At 45.5% G+C, this 12,503-nt stretch overlaps 1 protein-coding gene across 4 annotated transcripts in view; it reads right to left on the bottom strand.

The window, feature by feature from the left end:
- The window catches only part of GRIP1 (glutamate receptor interacting protein 1), a 319,786-nt gene that overhangs the window by 47,370 nt on the left and 259,913 nt on the right, over positions 1–12,503 (bottom strand). For 2 of the 4 annotated variants that reach the window (XM_054988325.1, XM_054988327.1), the window contains exon 10: positions 235–390. In XM_054988325.1, the coding sequence (XP_054844300.1) occupies positions 235–390 (156 nt within the window). The remainder of the gene's footprint in view (positions 1–234; positions 391–12,503) is intronic. The other 2 variants (XM_054988326.1, XM_054988328.1) reach the window with 1 other exon arrangement.

The following is a 12,503-nucleotide window of genomic DNA, read 5'->3' as shown; positions in this document are numbered from 1 at the left end:
CTAATGTTTGTATACATGAAGTGCTTAAAGGCAGAAAACTCATCTCTGATTCTAGATGTGGCAAATGCACAGTTTACGGCTGAATGCTCCTTTGGCACACCAAAAAAAGATGAAAACTATTCCCCTCCCCAAAGAACTCCAAACAAGGCTACATTGTAGTGCACTGTCCTACTAGAAAGTTTCCCTTCACAGCCCTTTACACTTAAAATAACTAACATGGTTACTGATACCTACATGAGCTTTTGAAGTCCTTCTTTTTCATTCGCCTTCTCATCATTGTCCCCCGTGGGCTAGTTGAGTAGAGACTGCGAGGTAAGGTCCCCATGTTGAGGGAACTTAAACTGTATGCACTCATGGAGGCAGGAGAGAATGATGAAGACACCAGGGCTGCTGAAAGAACGTAAGCATTTGGCAAGAGGCATAATACAGTGGAGAACACTAGTATATGTGCCTTTCACTCACTAATAAAATGCAGCCAAGTGCATATGGCACAAAACATACTTTTGTATCAAACTTAAACTTATTGTACTGCAAGATAGGGTTGCCAACTTGCCATCCATAGCTGGCAGCCTGGTTGGAAAAACTGTGGGGCAGGGACAATCTCTTTAGCATCATGCTGATGTGCAAGATCACTTCCGGTATAAAAATGCAAGTGATGGCATCACACTGGGGTAATGTTCCAGGAATCACACTATCCTAAAGTGAATCCTACAGTGTTGCACTAATGTAGTGATGTTACTTCTGGTTTTGCACTCAAAGTGAAGTTGCACATTGGCGTGATGCAGACCTCCCCCTATTTCCGGCTGGCCTGTCAAGTGGCTCCAACAAACAGGAGGCAAGGCCAGGACAGCAGGAGACCTGGCCCCACTGCTGCAAGAACAACATAAAATACATAATTTATAGCTTAGTTCATATGTAAAATTGTACTATTTGGCATATTGATAAAATGTACAGCCTATTGTATGCAGAATTACTTCATTCTAAGCCCAATGACTTCAACGGGTCCAGTCCCATTGATTTCCTACAAGAAAAACTGTAAAGATATGCAGTATTAATTATGGACAGCATATAAATTATAGATAAAATTTAAACAAATATATCGTTGAAAATGTTGCTGCAATGTGTCTCTTATGTTCACATATCTCTAACTAAAATTGGGTATACTAAAGAAGAGGAAAATGCCTAAGATATCAGAAATAACCACACACGGTTGTAACACAAAGAGAAATATCTGTAAAACTGCAAGATTTTAAAGCTTGAAAAGTGCAAGAGGAAGAGGAGGAAATGATGATGAAATAATAATGATGATAATGATAGCAGTAGTAGTAGTAGTAGTAGTAGTAGTAGTAGTAGTAGTAGTAGTAGCAGTAGTAATGTCAGGTAGAAAAAAAATGGAACATTATAAAGGTGTTTTGGAGTAGGTATTTTCTGGCATTTCAGAGTTGGTGTTCTGCAATGCTTGGGATGGTAGGTATTATAATGGTGTCAGGAGGACTCAGAGGACGCTGTTGTGGCTGGTGGCATAAGAATCCCAGGGAAGCTGCCTGTTGCGCCTTTGAACCTTTACCGCCCACATAAACTGATCAGAGGAAATTAAAGAAAAGGACCAGAGAAGAGGGAAAGATAAATGGATTACATAAAGAAATTAAAAATAACAAAAAATGAAAGGAGAAAAAAATATAACACTTCCATCTGTCCTCCTCAGTTCTTTCTAGGTGGTGCTAGAATTCACTTCAGACACAACAACTTGTTACAGTCGTAGAACTAATGTATTTGACACCATATTAAAAAGTTGTCAGTACTCAATCAGTTTTTAATGTCTCTGTCCTTAGCTGTTATGATTAAATATACACAAAATACACATTTAAGTCAACATTATCAGGATGCATGATATACAATTAGTAATTAAGTTCTGACAAAATCCTCCCCATTGAAGAGTACTCGAGTAAATTAAAAAATTAAACAAAACAAAGTTGCATACATCACATTTTGCATAGTAATTCATGTAGCTTACATGCCACGCATTTCAATTTACTGCTTTGACATTTTAATTTTGCCAGTATCTGTCACTGGCATTATATTATCTTGGGCAGTGAACTACATCTCTTAAGCATCAGCACAAAAATCCCATTTAGAGAACTTCATTAATAAAGACAAAGCAGAAATCAAAGTCATTATCGATCATTGTGAAGTATGATTTCAAACTATTCTACTCGTGGCAGGCAAGGTAGCTGCCTCCTGCATGCAGTCAGTATTGTGTCAAGTGCACCTTAAATAAGGCATGGGGAGGGGACTATCAAAAATAAAAGAGAAGAAAGCTTGTCAAAATATTAAAGCCAGAAGGCTGCAATAGTCTTTTATTTTTTTTAAAAAAGGAGAAAATTATAACTTGCCATCTTATACTATTTTAAACTTCCAAACTATAAACATTCAAACTTGCCATGTAGCATATCTACTCTAAACAAGATGAAGACATGGAGATTTGAATTGCCAAATGATAAAGGGTGGGAATGATACTCTTGAAATATTTTATCCCTCACTGAGCAAAGCCAGCTGTTCTTGATATATTATCCTTGTAAAGCATTTGAGATAAAGCTCTAAATATTTCTATTGTAGCATATATATGGAATGCTTTTTGTTCTCACTGATGAACAATGTACTGTGTGTGGGGGATAAAGAAGAAATGTTTAAAAGAAAATAATAAAAAGTGATTGGCCACTAGCATTTTGTCCAAATATAATGATAATCCATCCAAAGTATCTTTTCTGTAATGAAATCAGATTACAATAATTTAGCTTCAGTTTTGTAAACCAGAAGCCCAGCTATTCACTGACTATATTTTCTTTAATTTGTTTATAAAATATGTATCAAACAGAGTAATTGTGAGCATAGCAAATCCTGTCTGATGTTATTATGAACTTCTGGGTTTTTTTTGGTAAGAATATGGCTTTGGCTATTTGTTTCATGTGTCTCCCAGAACTTCAAATGAAACTGATTTATCAGTTGAAAATCTACCTAGATGTTATAACTCCATTTTATATAAGATGAATAAATGATATTTAGTTTGGAAGAATAATTGAATATGGTCAGGTGAGCTTTTATATGGTGGTCATGCCTCAAAGTCCAGCTAGAGCGTGGGAGCGTCGTCGCACTCAACAGTTGGAATATCGAACCCAAGCAGTGGATACTGGGATTTCAGCAATTACCGGACTAGTGAAGGGAATCCTAGCCGGTATGACCAAAGAAGAAGAACTACGGATGCAAGGCGACGCAGCATTAAGCCCAATACCCCCTGATGGTGATAGAGGAATAAGTCCCCAGGAAGGGGGGTCGGTTGGAGGTGCGGAGGGGCCCATACAGCCGTGGCCTTCGGACTTTGTTCCACCTCGGTCGCAAGAAACATCTGAACCCTCGGAGGCCAGTGATCGAGGAGAAGACAGAGCAGCGCAGGAAGCCGCTGAATATCACCGACGCATGGAAAGTCGAATGGAAGCGATGGAGGATGAATTAGCTCAGGCTGTGTTTCTCACTGGTGAGCTGGTGAGAGGGCAGAGAGAAGGGCGAGCGGACAAGAAGAACACTGATAGTACAAAAGGGAGGAAGGGGGGGACCCCCGAGCCATGGGACTAGAGATACACGTTGGAGACAAGGACTGTGCCTCCAATGTGGTCGAAGTGGACATTTTGCAGCGCGGTGCCCTGCCCGCTTGCCAGCGCAAACAGCCCCCACTCCAGCGCGACCCGTCCCAGCCCCAAGAACAAGCCGAGGAAGAGGAATGCCGAAGCGCAACCAGCCAGAGAAAGGCTTAGAAGCAGAAGAAGTTTTGATGAAGCTTGATGTGCAACCCACTGAGGAGGAGGAAGAAGTACCCAGCCCCCAGTCGGGAAACGAGATGGATCTGTCGTAAAGAGACCTGACCGGCAGATCAGAAAAGAAAGCTCCCCACGAGAGGTGAGAGAAAAAGGGTCTATCTTATTCACACCAGTTATTTTACTAAACCCCAAAAGGGGGACACATATATGTGTGGAAGCATTAATTGATTCTGGCTGCTCCAGAGACATTATAGCCCCAGCTTTAGTGAATGGATTGGGTCTAAGGGCTAAAGAACTGGAAAATCCTATTATTTTTGAACAAATGGATGGCTCCAACATGTCTCCAGTAACCTTAGAAACTGAACCAGTACCCACTGGTATCAAAAACCACTGGGAAAAAAGATGCTTCGTGATAAGCCAAGCAGCCAAATATCCCTTAATCCTTGGCAGTCATTGGTTATGGGATCATAATCCCAATATAGACTGGGCTAAAGGAACAATAGATTTTAACCATGATAATTGCAAACATCATGACTGGCAAACAGAATTGGGGAAAACCAAACCCCCTGTAATGGATGTTGCACTTCTAACCAAAGAGGAGTTGAACCGCATCCCTGAAGAATATAGAAGTCTGAAGCAAGCATTTAGTGAGGAGGAGGCTGATAGTCTTCCCCCTCATCGCGCCACCGACTGCGCCATCAAGATCCTGCCAGTAGAAGAGCTACCCAAAGGCAAACTATATTCTATGAGTCCACTGGAGAGGGAAGAACTAAGAAAATTCATTGACAAGAATTTGAAAAGAGGATTCATCCGCCCGGCTAGCAGCCCACATGCAGCTCCTGTGCTATTCATAAAAAAGAAGGATGGGGGCTTAAGACTCTGCACAGACTTCAGAGGGATCAATGCAGTGTCAGCAACCAATGCTTATCCCATCCCGCTCATCAGAGATCTTCTCAACATTGTAGCGCAAGGTAAGATCTTCTCCAAATTAGACTTAAAAGATGCTTACTTCCATGTAAGAATTAAGGAAGGGGATGAATGGAAAACCGCGTTCAACACGCTCTTAGGCCAATATGAATACCTGGTCATGCCTTTCGGCTTATCTGGCACCCCATCAGTGTACATGTCCATGATCAATGAAGTGCTACCTAAATATTTATATTAAGGAGTGGTTGTGTATCTAGATGACGTGTTAATTTATTCAAAAACAAAGGAAGAGCATGTCAAATTAGTATGGGAAGTGCTGACTATGTTAATGTGCCACAAACTCCCTATTAAACTTTCCAAATGTGAATTCCATAAAACAGAACTAGATTATTTAGGCTACCGCATTTCCGGGCAAGGACTAAAGATGGATCCTGCCAAAATTAAAGCCGTACAAGAATGGCAGACACCCCGTACTCGTAAACAATTACAATCCTTCTTGGGGTTCGCCAACTTCTACAGAGACTTTATAGAAGGATTTGCTAAGATCGCCGTACCGTTAACCGAACTCTTAAAAACTAAAGGAAAGGGGGATCAAGCAAAGAAACCCACTACTAAATTAGAGTGGGACCAAACTTGCCAGGCAGCCTTCGATGAACTCAAACTCAAATTTACCTCAGAGCCCATCCTGCAATACCCAGACGAAAATCAACCCTTCATAGTGCAAGTCGATGCCAGCGATGCAGCCATTGGCGGCATGCTTCTACAGAAAGGGGAGGATGGGAAAAACAAACCATGCGCGTATCTGTCTAGAAAATTTTCAGAAGCGGAACGGCATTGGAATGTATGGGGAAAGGAAGCCTTTGCCGTAAAAGTAGCTCTTACAGTGTGGCATCACTGGCTTGAAGGGGCTTGACACCCTTTCGAAGTTTGGACGGATCACAAAAACTTAGAAGCCCTAAGAAGCCCTAGACGTCTTAACACTAAACAGCTCCGATGGGCAGAATTCTTTTCCAAATTCAATTTCACTCTAAAGTTCTTGCCGGACAAAACTAATTTCCTAGCGGACGCTCTTTCGCACATGCCCCAACATCAAAGTAAAAAAGAGGAAACCATTGACACTGTATTCACCCCCCACCAGCTGGGAGGAGTGGTTACCACTCGCAGTCAAACTGCGCAGAAGCAAGAGGCTGAAAAGGGGTGGAGAGCAAAAGTAAAAAGTGAGGTGGAAAAAGAAGGGGAGGGAGCGCCGAAAGCAAAAATGTCTCAAATGGCGGAGGGAGACTGGATAAAAGAAGATCGATTGTACATACCAGCTAGCCTCCGAAAAGAAGTTCTACAGCGTTGTCATGATGCCCGCACCGTGGGTCACTTCGGCTACTTAAAGACTCTCCATTTAATACAAAGACAATTTTGGTGGCCGGGTATCAGGAAAGATGTTTTCCAATATATTTCCTCTTGCCCTACATGCATAAGTGCCAAAACCAGGAAGGGAAAACCACCGGGACTTTTGCAGCCGCTAGAAACCCCAAGTAGACCTTGGGAAGTAATTTCTATGGACTTTATTACAGATCTTCCTACCTCCAAGGGATGCTCATGTATTTTAGTGGTTGTAGATCTATTCTCCAAGCAAGCACATTTTATACCTTGCACAACCATACCCACCGCCAAGAAATTAGCAGAAATATTTATGAAACACATTGTCAAACTGTATTCTTTTCCCTCTAAGGTGATCTCCGACCGCGGTGGACAGTTTATTGCCAATTTCTGGAAAGAGCTGCTTCAATTAACTGGAATGGAGCAAGGAATCAGTTCAGCGTTCCACCCACAAAGTGATGGACAGTCGGAAAAAACTAATCAGATATTAGAACAATTCCTTCAATGTTATATTAATTTCAAACAAGATAATTGGGTGGAGCTTCTTCATTTTGCCGAGTATTCATACAACAATGCAGTCCACAGTTCAACAGGTGAAACCCCCTTTAAAATTGTGCACGGCTACAATGGAAAAGCTTTCCCCTTTGAACTACCACAAGGAAAACAGCCCGGGGGGGGGATCTACATCAGTGGTGGACCTCCCCTAGCCAACAGTGGACAGCTATTCAAACAGCCTTAAATAAAGTTAAAGCAGATTACAAAAAATATGCAGATCGCCACCGTGCGAAAGAATGGGAATTGCACCCAGGAGACAAAGTATATATCTCAACAAAAAACCTTCAAATAGACCAAGCCAGCAAAAAACTGGCTTTGAAATATCTAGGACCCTTTCCTGTTAAAAGAGTAATCAACCAAGTAACTGTAGAAGTCATTCTACCAAAAAACCTGCGCCACATCCACCTGTCGTTCCATGTAAATCTATTGAACAAAGCCCCTGCACCAGACCAATGGCATCCTACACCAACCACTCCCCTCCCGACAATGATCAATGATCAAGTTCACTACGAAGTGGAAGAAGTATTGGACTCTAAGATTCGATGTAACAAGCTGTTTTATTTAATTCGCTGGAAAGACTTTGAGGAAGGGTATCGGGAGTGGGTGGAGTCTGTCCATGTAAAAGCCCCCAGGCTCCTTAAGCAGTTCCATCAAGCATACCCTAACAAACTGGGGGGAGAGAGATCTTAAGGGTGGCAGAATGTCAGAGCCTGTTTAACCTGGGTAATGCCATGTTTAACTCTGTAGTGTTTAGTCTTTCTTTTCCTCCAGGCCCCAACACCTGCACGAAGCCGAGTCCATGGGAAAGGAAACTCTCTTATCTGTCTGCTCGACCTTGGCCAGCTCAACATGCCTCTGAGAAGCTTTGCTGTGTGAATTCGGGGGGAGGCTGGGCTTGGGAGTGTGAAATGTAACCACTTTCTCTTCATGAGTCATTCTTGACAATACTTTGGTTGGCCAGGATCTCTATCCTGGAATATGTATACCTGGAGATGAATGCTATCTTTCACAATAAACCTTTTGAAATCAAAAAGACCTTGTCGTCTTGCAGAGGGGAGTGAAACAGACTATCAACTCTGGAGTAGCATAGTCTGACAGCGTAATTGCTTGGTATTGCTGATGATTTAGGAAAGGTAACCACTGTTCAAAGAATGTTGATTGGTATTGTGGATTGTCAATGGACCGCAAGCGATCAGCTATTTTGTCCATAATGAAGATATCCCAAAGTCTGTTATACTAATTTGCTATAGATGGTATTTTATCTTGTTTCCATGCAGCTTCTAAAAGCATTTTTGCAGCCGCCAGCATTGTATGGAAGGGACAGGAGAGGTCGCTAGGATGGGTCAGAGTGGTTCCAGAGAGGGAGAGGAAGAAACGGGGCAGCAGCAGCAGCATGTGCAACAGCAGGTGAGCTGTTCCTCGTGGCCCAAAGTGGCAGCAGCCAACAGCACCCACCTTCCAGCCTTTGTGGAAAGGACGGAGTTGCAGGACCCATTCCCCACTGCTCGGAGAGGACAGCAGGTGCCTTGGATAGTGGGCACCATGATGTTCAACCTCATGTGCAACATCAGTAGAGCTGTTCCTCGTGGTCCACAGCAGCAGCAGCTGACATCGGCCACCTTCCTGCCCTTGCGGAAAGGACAGGAGTCAAGGGATCCATTCCCCCCTGCTCAGAGGGCACAGCGTTTGCAATGAATAGGGGCATCGTGCGGCTCAACTACATGTGCAACAGCTCAGGAGGCTGCCGCCAGCATCACCCACTTTCCTGTCTTCACAGAAAGGAGGTGTCATGATGATCTGGCTGTGCCAGGAAGGCCTAGCAAGGCCTCAGAAGCCTGTTAGCAGTGGGTGCAGGCCTGGCTAAACCTGACCCAAACATGCCAGCCCTCATTCGAGATACCTGCAGGAATCAATGGGCAAGGGTGCGCAGCAATGGCATGGAGAACCAAGGGGCAAGATGTTTTAGTAGCCTGTGGAAGCCCCCGTATTCCACAATGGATATGGGCAAACCATTGTAGGGCAATCGTCTCTTCCAAGACGTGAAAGCCTGCCTCCTGAGCCTTCAACCTCGCTGTTCTAAGTGGCGCTGTCCCAGACCCCAAGGGAACAACCTCTGGGAGCGCGGCCTGCCTGAGCGCTCCGCTCCCACCAGCATCATCCTCAGTGGAAGGATTCTTGCTTGGGGTGGATTCTGGTGACCCTCCCACTGATCCCCGCTCAGAAGAGCTGGTCGCCCCCTTTCTTCCCCCAATGGATGTTTCACTGGGCCAGGATGGAGACCACAGGCTCAGATGGTGAGTCTTCAGGTGCCTAGTCAGGGCCGTTGACTACAGGTGCTTTGGGTTTTTGCCCCTGCGCACCAGGACATCACAGGCACGGCACCGCACCACATGGGGGTCATTAGGAAGGGCCCGAAAGTGCCTCCATACAGAGGCATTGAAACATGGACCACTAACTGTCCCAGGGGAAGGAGGATGAATGGTTACAGGCTGCGCTGTGGAGTTGGCCACGGACAATGGAGTGAGGGGTGGACTGCAGGCAGGCATTGAGCATTTTGGATGGGGACGGGAGGGATGTTTCATAAAACACAAACCATTCCTCCAGGGATCCCTCACCCACCTCCTCCTCAAAATGTTGAGATCCTCTCCCCGCAGGAGAAACACCTCTTTGGCCTCCTCCACAGCCCCCACAGGTGAATCTGGGGGAGCAGGAGTACTCTCTGCTGCCCCTGAGCCACACTCAGTACTACTTGCCACAAGGAAACCAGGAAGACTGCCTTTGCACTTCCCCCCATGACTATCCTTGGTGGCCACCACAACATGAAGACTCATTGTGCCACCAAACTAGAATTAAGGAGGACAGAAAATGAGAGAACACTGTGAGCCCTCAGCTGAGGTGCCCACTGAGCTTGGCCCCAGGGCCTGGCAGTAGCCCTGAAACTGGAGGCTGAGGCTAGAGCCCTAGCCCAGCACACCCACAAGCCTGACCACCAGACTAATAATAGTAATAATAATCAATGTGAGCCCTCAGCCGAGGTGCCCACAGAGCTTGGCCTCAGAGACTAGCAGTAGCCCTGGAACCAGAGGCTGGGGCTAGAGCCCTAACCCAGCACTCCCAGATACCTGACCAGATCAGGCACTGATACTGGTAAGAATAGTCAGGGTGAGCCCTCAGCCAAGGTGCCCACGGAGCTTGGCCCCAGGGCCTGGCAGCACCCCTGGAACCGGAGGCTGAGGCTAGAGCCCTAGCCCAGCACACCCACATGCCTGACCACCAGATCAGGCACTGATACTAATAATAGTAATAATAATCAACGTGAGCCCTTAGCTGAGGTGCCCACAGAGCGTGACCCCAGAGCCTGGCAGCAGCCCTGGAACCAGAGGCTGGGGCTAGAGCCCTAGCCCAGCACCCCCAGAGACCTGATCAGATCAGGCAGTAATAATCAGGGTGAGCCCTCAGCCAAGCACCCCCAGAGACCTGATCAGATCAGGCAGTAATAATCAGGGTGAGCCCTCAGCCAAGGTGCCCACTGAGCTTGGCCCCAGGGCCTGGCAGCAGCCCTGGAACCAGAGGGGATAGTTTCCTATCCCACCCACCACACACAGAAAAAAGCCCAGCTCCAATGCACTCTCCCTCTCTCTCTCCCAAAAGGCTATCAACAGCTCTGTTCCATTCCACTGCTTGCTGAAAGTGAAAGCCAGAACTGGGAGCGCAGTGCCCTTTTATAAGCAGAGGTCTCATGGAGAAACGCAGGAGGTCTGTGGTTGGCAGCCAGAACTGCCTAACAGGGTTTGCGGGGATGAGATTGGAGTTCCCATGGCCACAGAACACCCCCTCCCCCCGCCAGGTGTCTGCTCCCACGTTACCGATTGTAACCAATTTGCAGCTCCACACTTGGAAAGAAGACCTGCCCATCAAGCTAAGTTGGGCTTTGATTGGGGTGTCTGGGACGACAGAAAGAGTGCAGACGGAGTTCAGGCAGTCCCTCCCTCTGTTGCCGAGGCAATTGATTGAAGGTGCCTGAGTGTCTGGCTTCCCGAACGGCGGCTGAACGCAACAAACGAGGCTTGCGACGACCACCTGTTTGGCTGGAATGGCACCTCATGAACAGCCCATTCGCAAGCAGCCGAGTGACCTGTTTGTTGGTTTTTTCTGTTTGTAATGCTGTTCATGCCCATGTCTACCTACAATACAACCCTCCTATCTGAGTAAAAAAGCTATTTTGAATAATTCAGTTTTGCATCGTTTACAGAAATCCAGAAGAGTTTCCAAATGAGTTTTCTGCTATCATCTTTCTAGGTGTCTTTCAACCCTTTAGGTCAGCCAGCTCCATGGGTTGGCTTCCATCTGAAGGGCTGGAGGGGTTGACAAGGAAAGGCTGGATGGGTTGACAAGGAGCAATGGTGTCAATAGCTGCAAGAAACTTAGCACTCCACTCTCCAATAGAACTTCCATAGAATATGTGTCTGGAATTCTAAAATCCCTCAAGGCATTTTGGAATCTAGAAGGAAACATGAACCTTTTTGAACGAATCATTTTAACTGGACCTCCCATTTTGGGGGCATATTCACTTTTGACTTCAGCAGATGATAGTCTGACCATGGTTCAGACCGAATCTCCAAAGTTGAAACAAGACTTTCCCTTAAAGGCTCAGTACAAAATATTAAGTCCAAGGTGTGACCTCTTTCATGCATAGGACCTGTCACTATTTGGAGAAGGATGAAGAACTCATAGCAGTTTGGCGGGAGGGATGTGTGCCTGCACAGAAGACCACTTGACAAACAACAGTTACAGCTAAGTACAACTTGTTAGTATTGTCATGGCTTCTGTGCAGTCCCACATGGGGGATTAGCAAGCTGACTTACTGTGGAGGAGGGCATGATGCTCTTAAATGGAAGAGACTCTTTGGGACAGCTCTGCCTACTACTATATCTCATCAGGGGTCTATATCGATAGCATATGGTTTGATGGACATTGAAGGTGTTGACAAGGTGGCCACATTACAGATGCCAACTAGTGGAAAACCTTGCTTGAAAGCTGGATGTGTAGACTGTGGAATGTACCTGGACTTGCAGCGGACAAGGTTGGTTGCATTGGGTGTAGCAGGTTTTGATGAGCCATACAATCCACTTTGAAATGGTTTGAGTTTTTGTCCTTTTGTGGGCCTCCTGAATGCTATAAACAGATAGGGATCTTTGCGGAAAGAAGCTGTTCTGTCCATATAAAAAGATAAAGCATCCTTGGTGTCCAGTCTGTGGAGTAGTCTTTGCTTCCTGCCTTGTGGAGATGGGAAAACATCAGCAGCATAATGTCCTGGTTAAGGTGGAAAGTGGAAACCACCTTGGGCAGAAAGGGCAAGGACGGCTGAAGGATGATCCTATCAGGAAAAAATTTAAGAAATGGGGATTCAGATTGGAGGGCTTGCAGTTCACTTACCCTTCTGGCAGGTGTGATGGCCACTAAAAAGCCATTTTGGCTGACAGAAAATGAAGAGAAGATGGGGCTAGGGGTTAGAATGGCTTGTACATGAGGGTGGAAAGGACTAAGGCAAGGCTCCATTGGGGCACGGGAGAAGAGGATGGTGGATACAGATTGGCCTGATCATTAAGGAACGCTTTATACTCTGGTTGAGCAAACAGATTTTCCTCCATAGGGTCATCATGATAGGCAGAGATGGCCACAAAATGGGCCTTGATAGAGGGGTTAGCCTGGCCCTGGTCCTTAAGCTGTACCAAATAGGGAAGGATTGAAAGTAGAGGGCATGTATAAGGGTCAAACTTGGCATCTTGAGCCCATACTAAAAACTTGGTCTATTTTGAAAGGTACACTTTTCTT

This window comes from Eublepharis macularius, chromosome 9 (assembly GCF_028583425.1).
Source record: "Eublepharis macularius isolate TG4126 chromosome 9, MPM_Emac_v1.0, whole genome shotgun sequence".
Lineage (NCBI taxonomy): Eukaryota > Metazoa > Chordata > Lepidosauria > Squamata > Eublepharidae > Eublepharis > Eublepharis macularius.
Note: the sequence above shows the minus strand (reverse complement) of the source record. Positions and strands in the feature narration are given on the sequence as shown.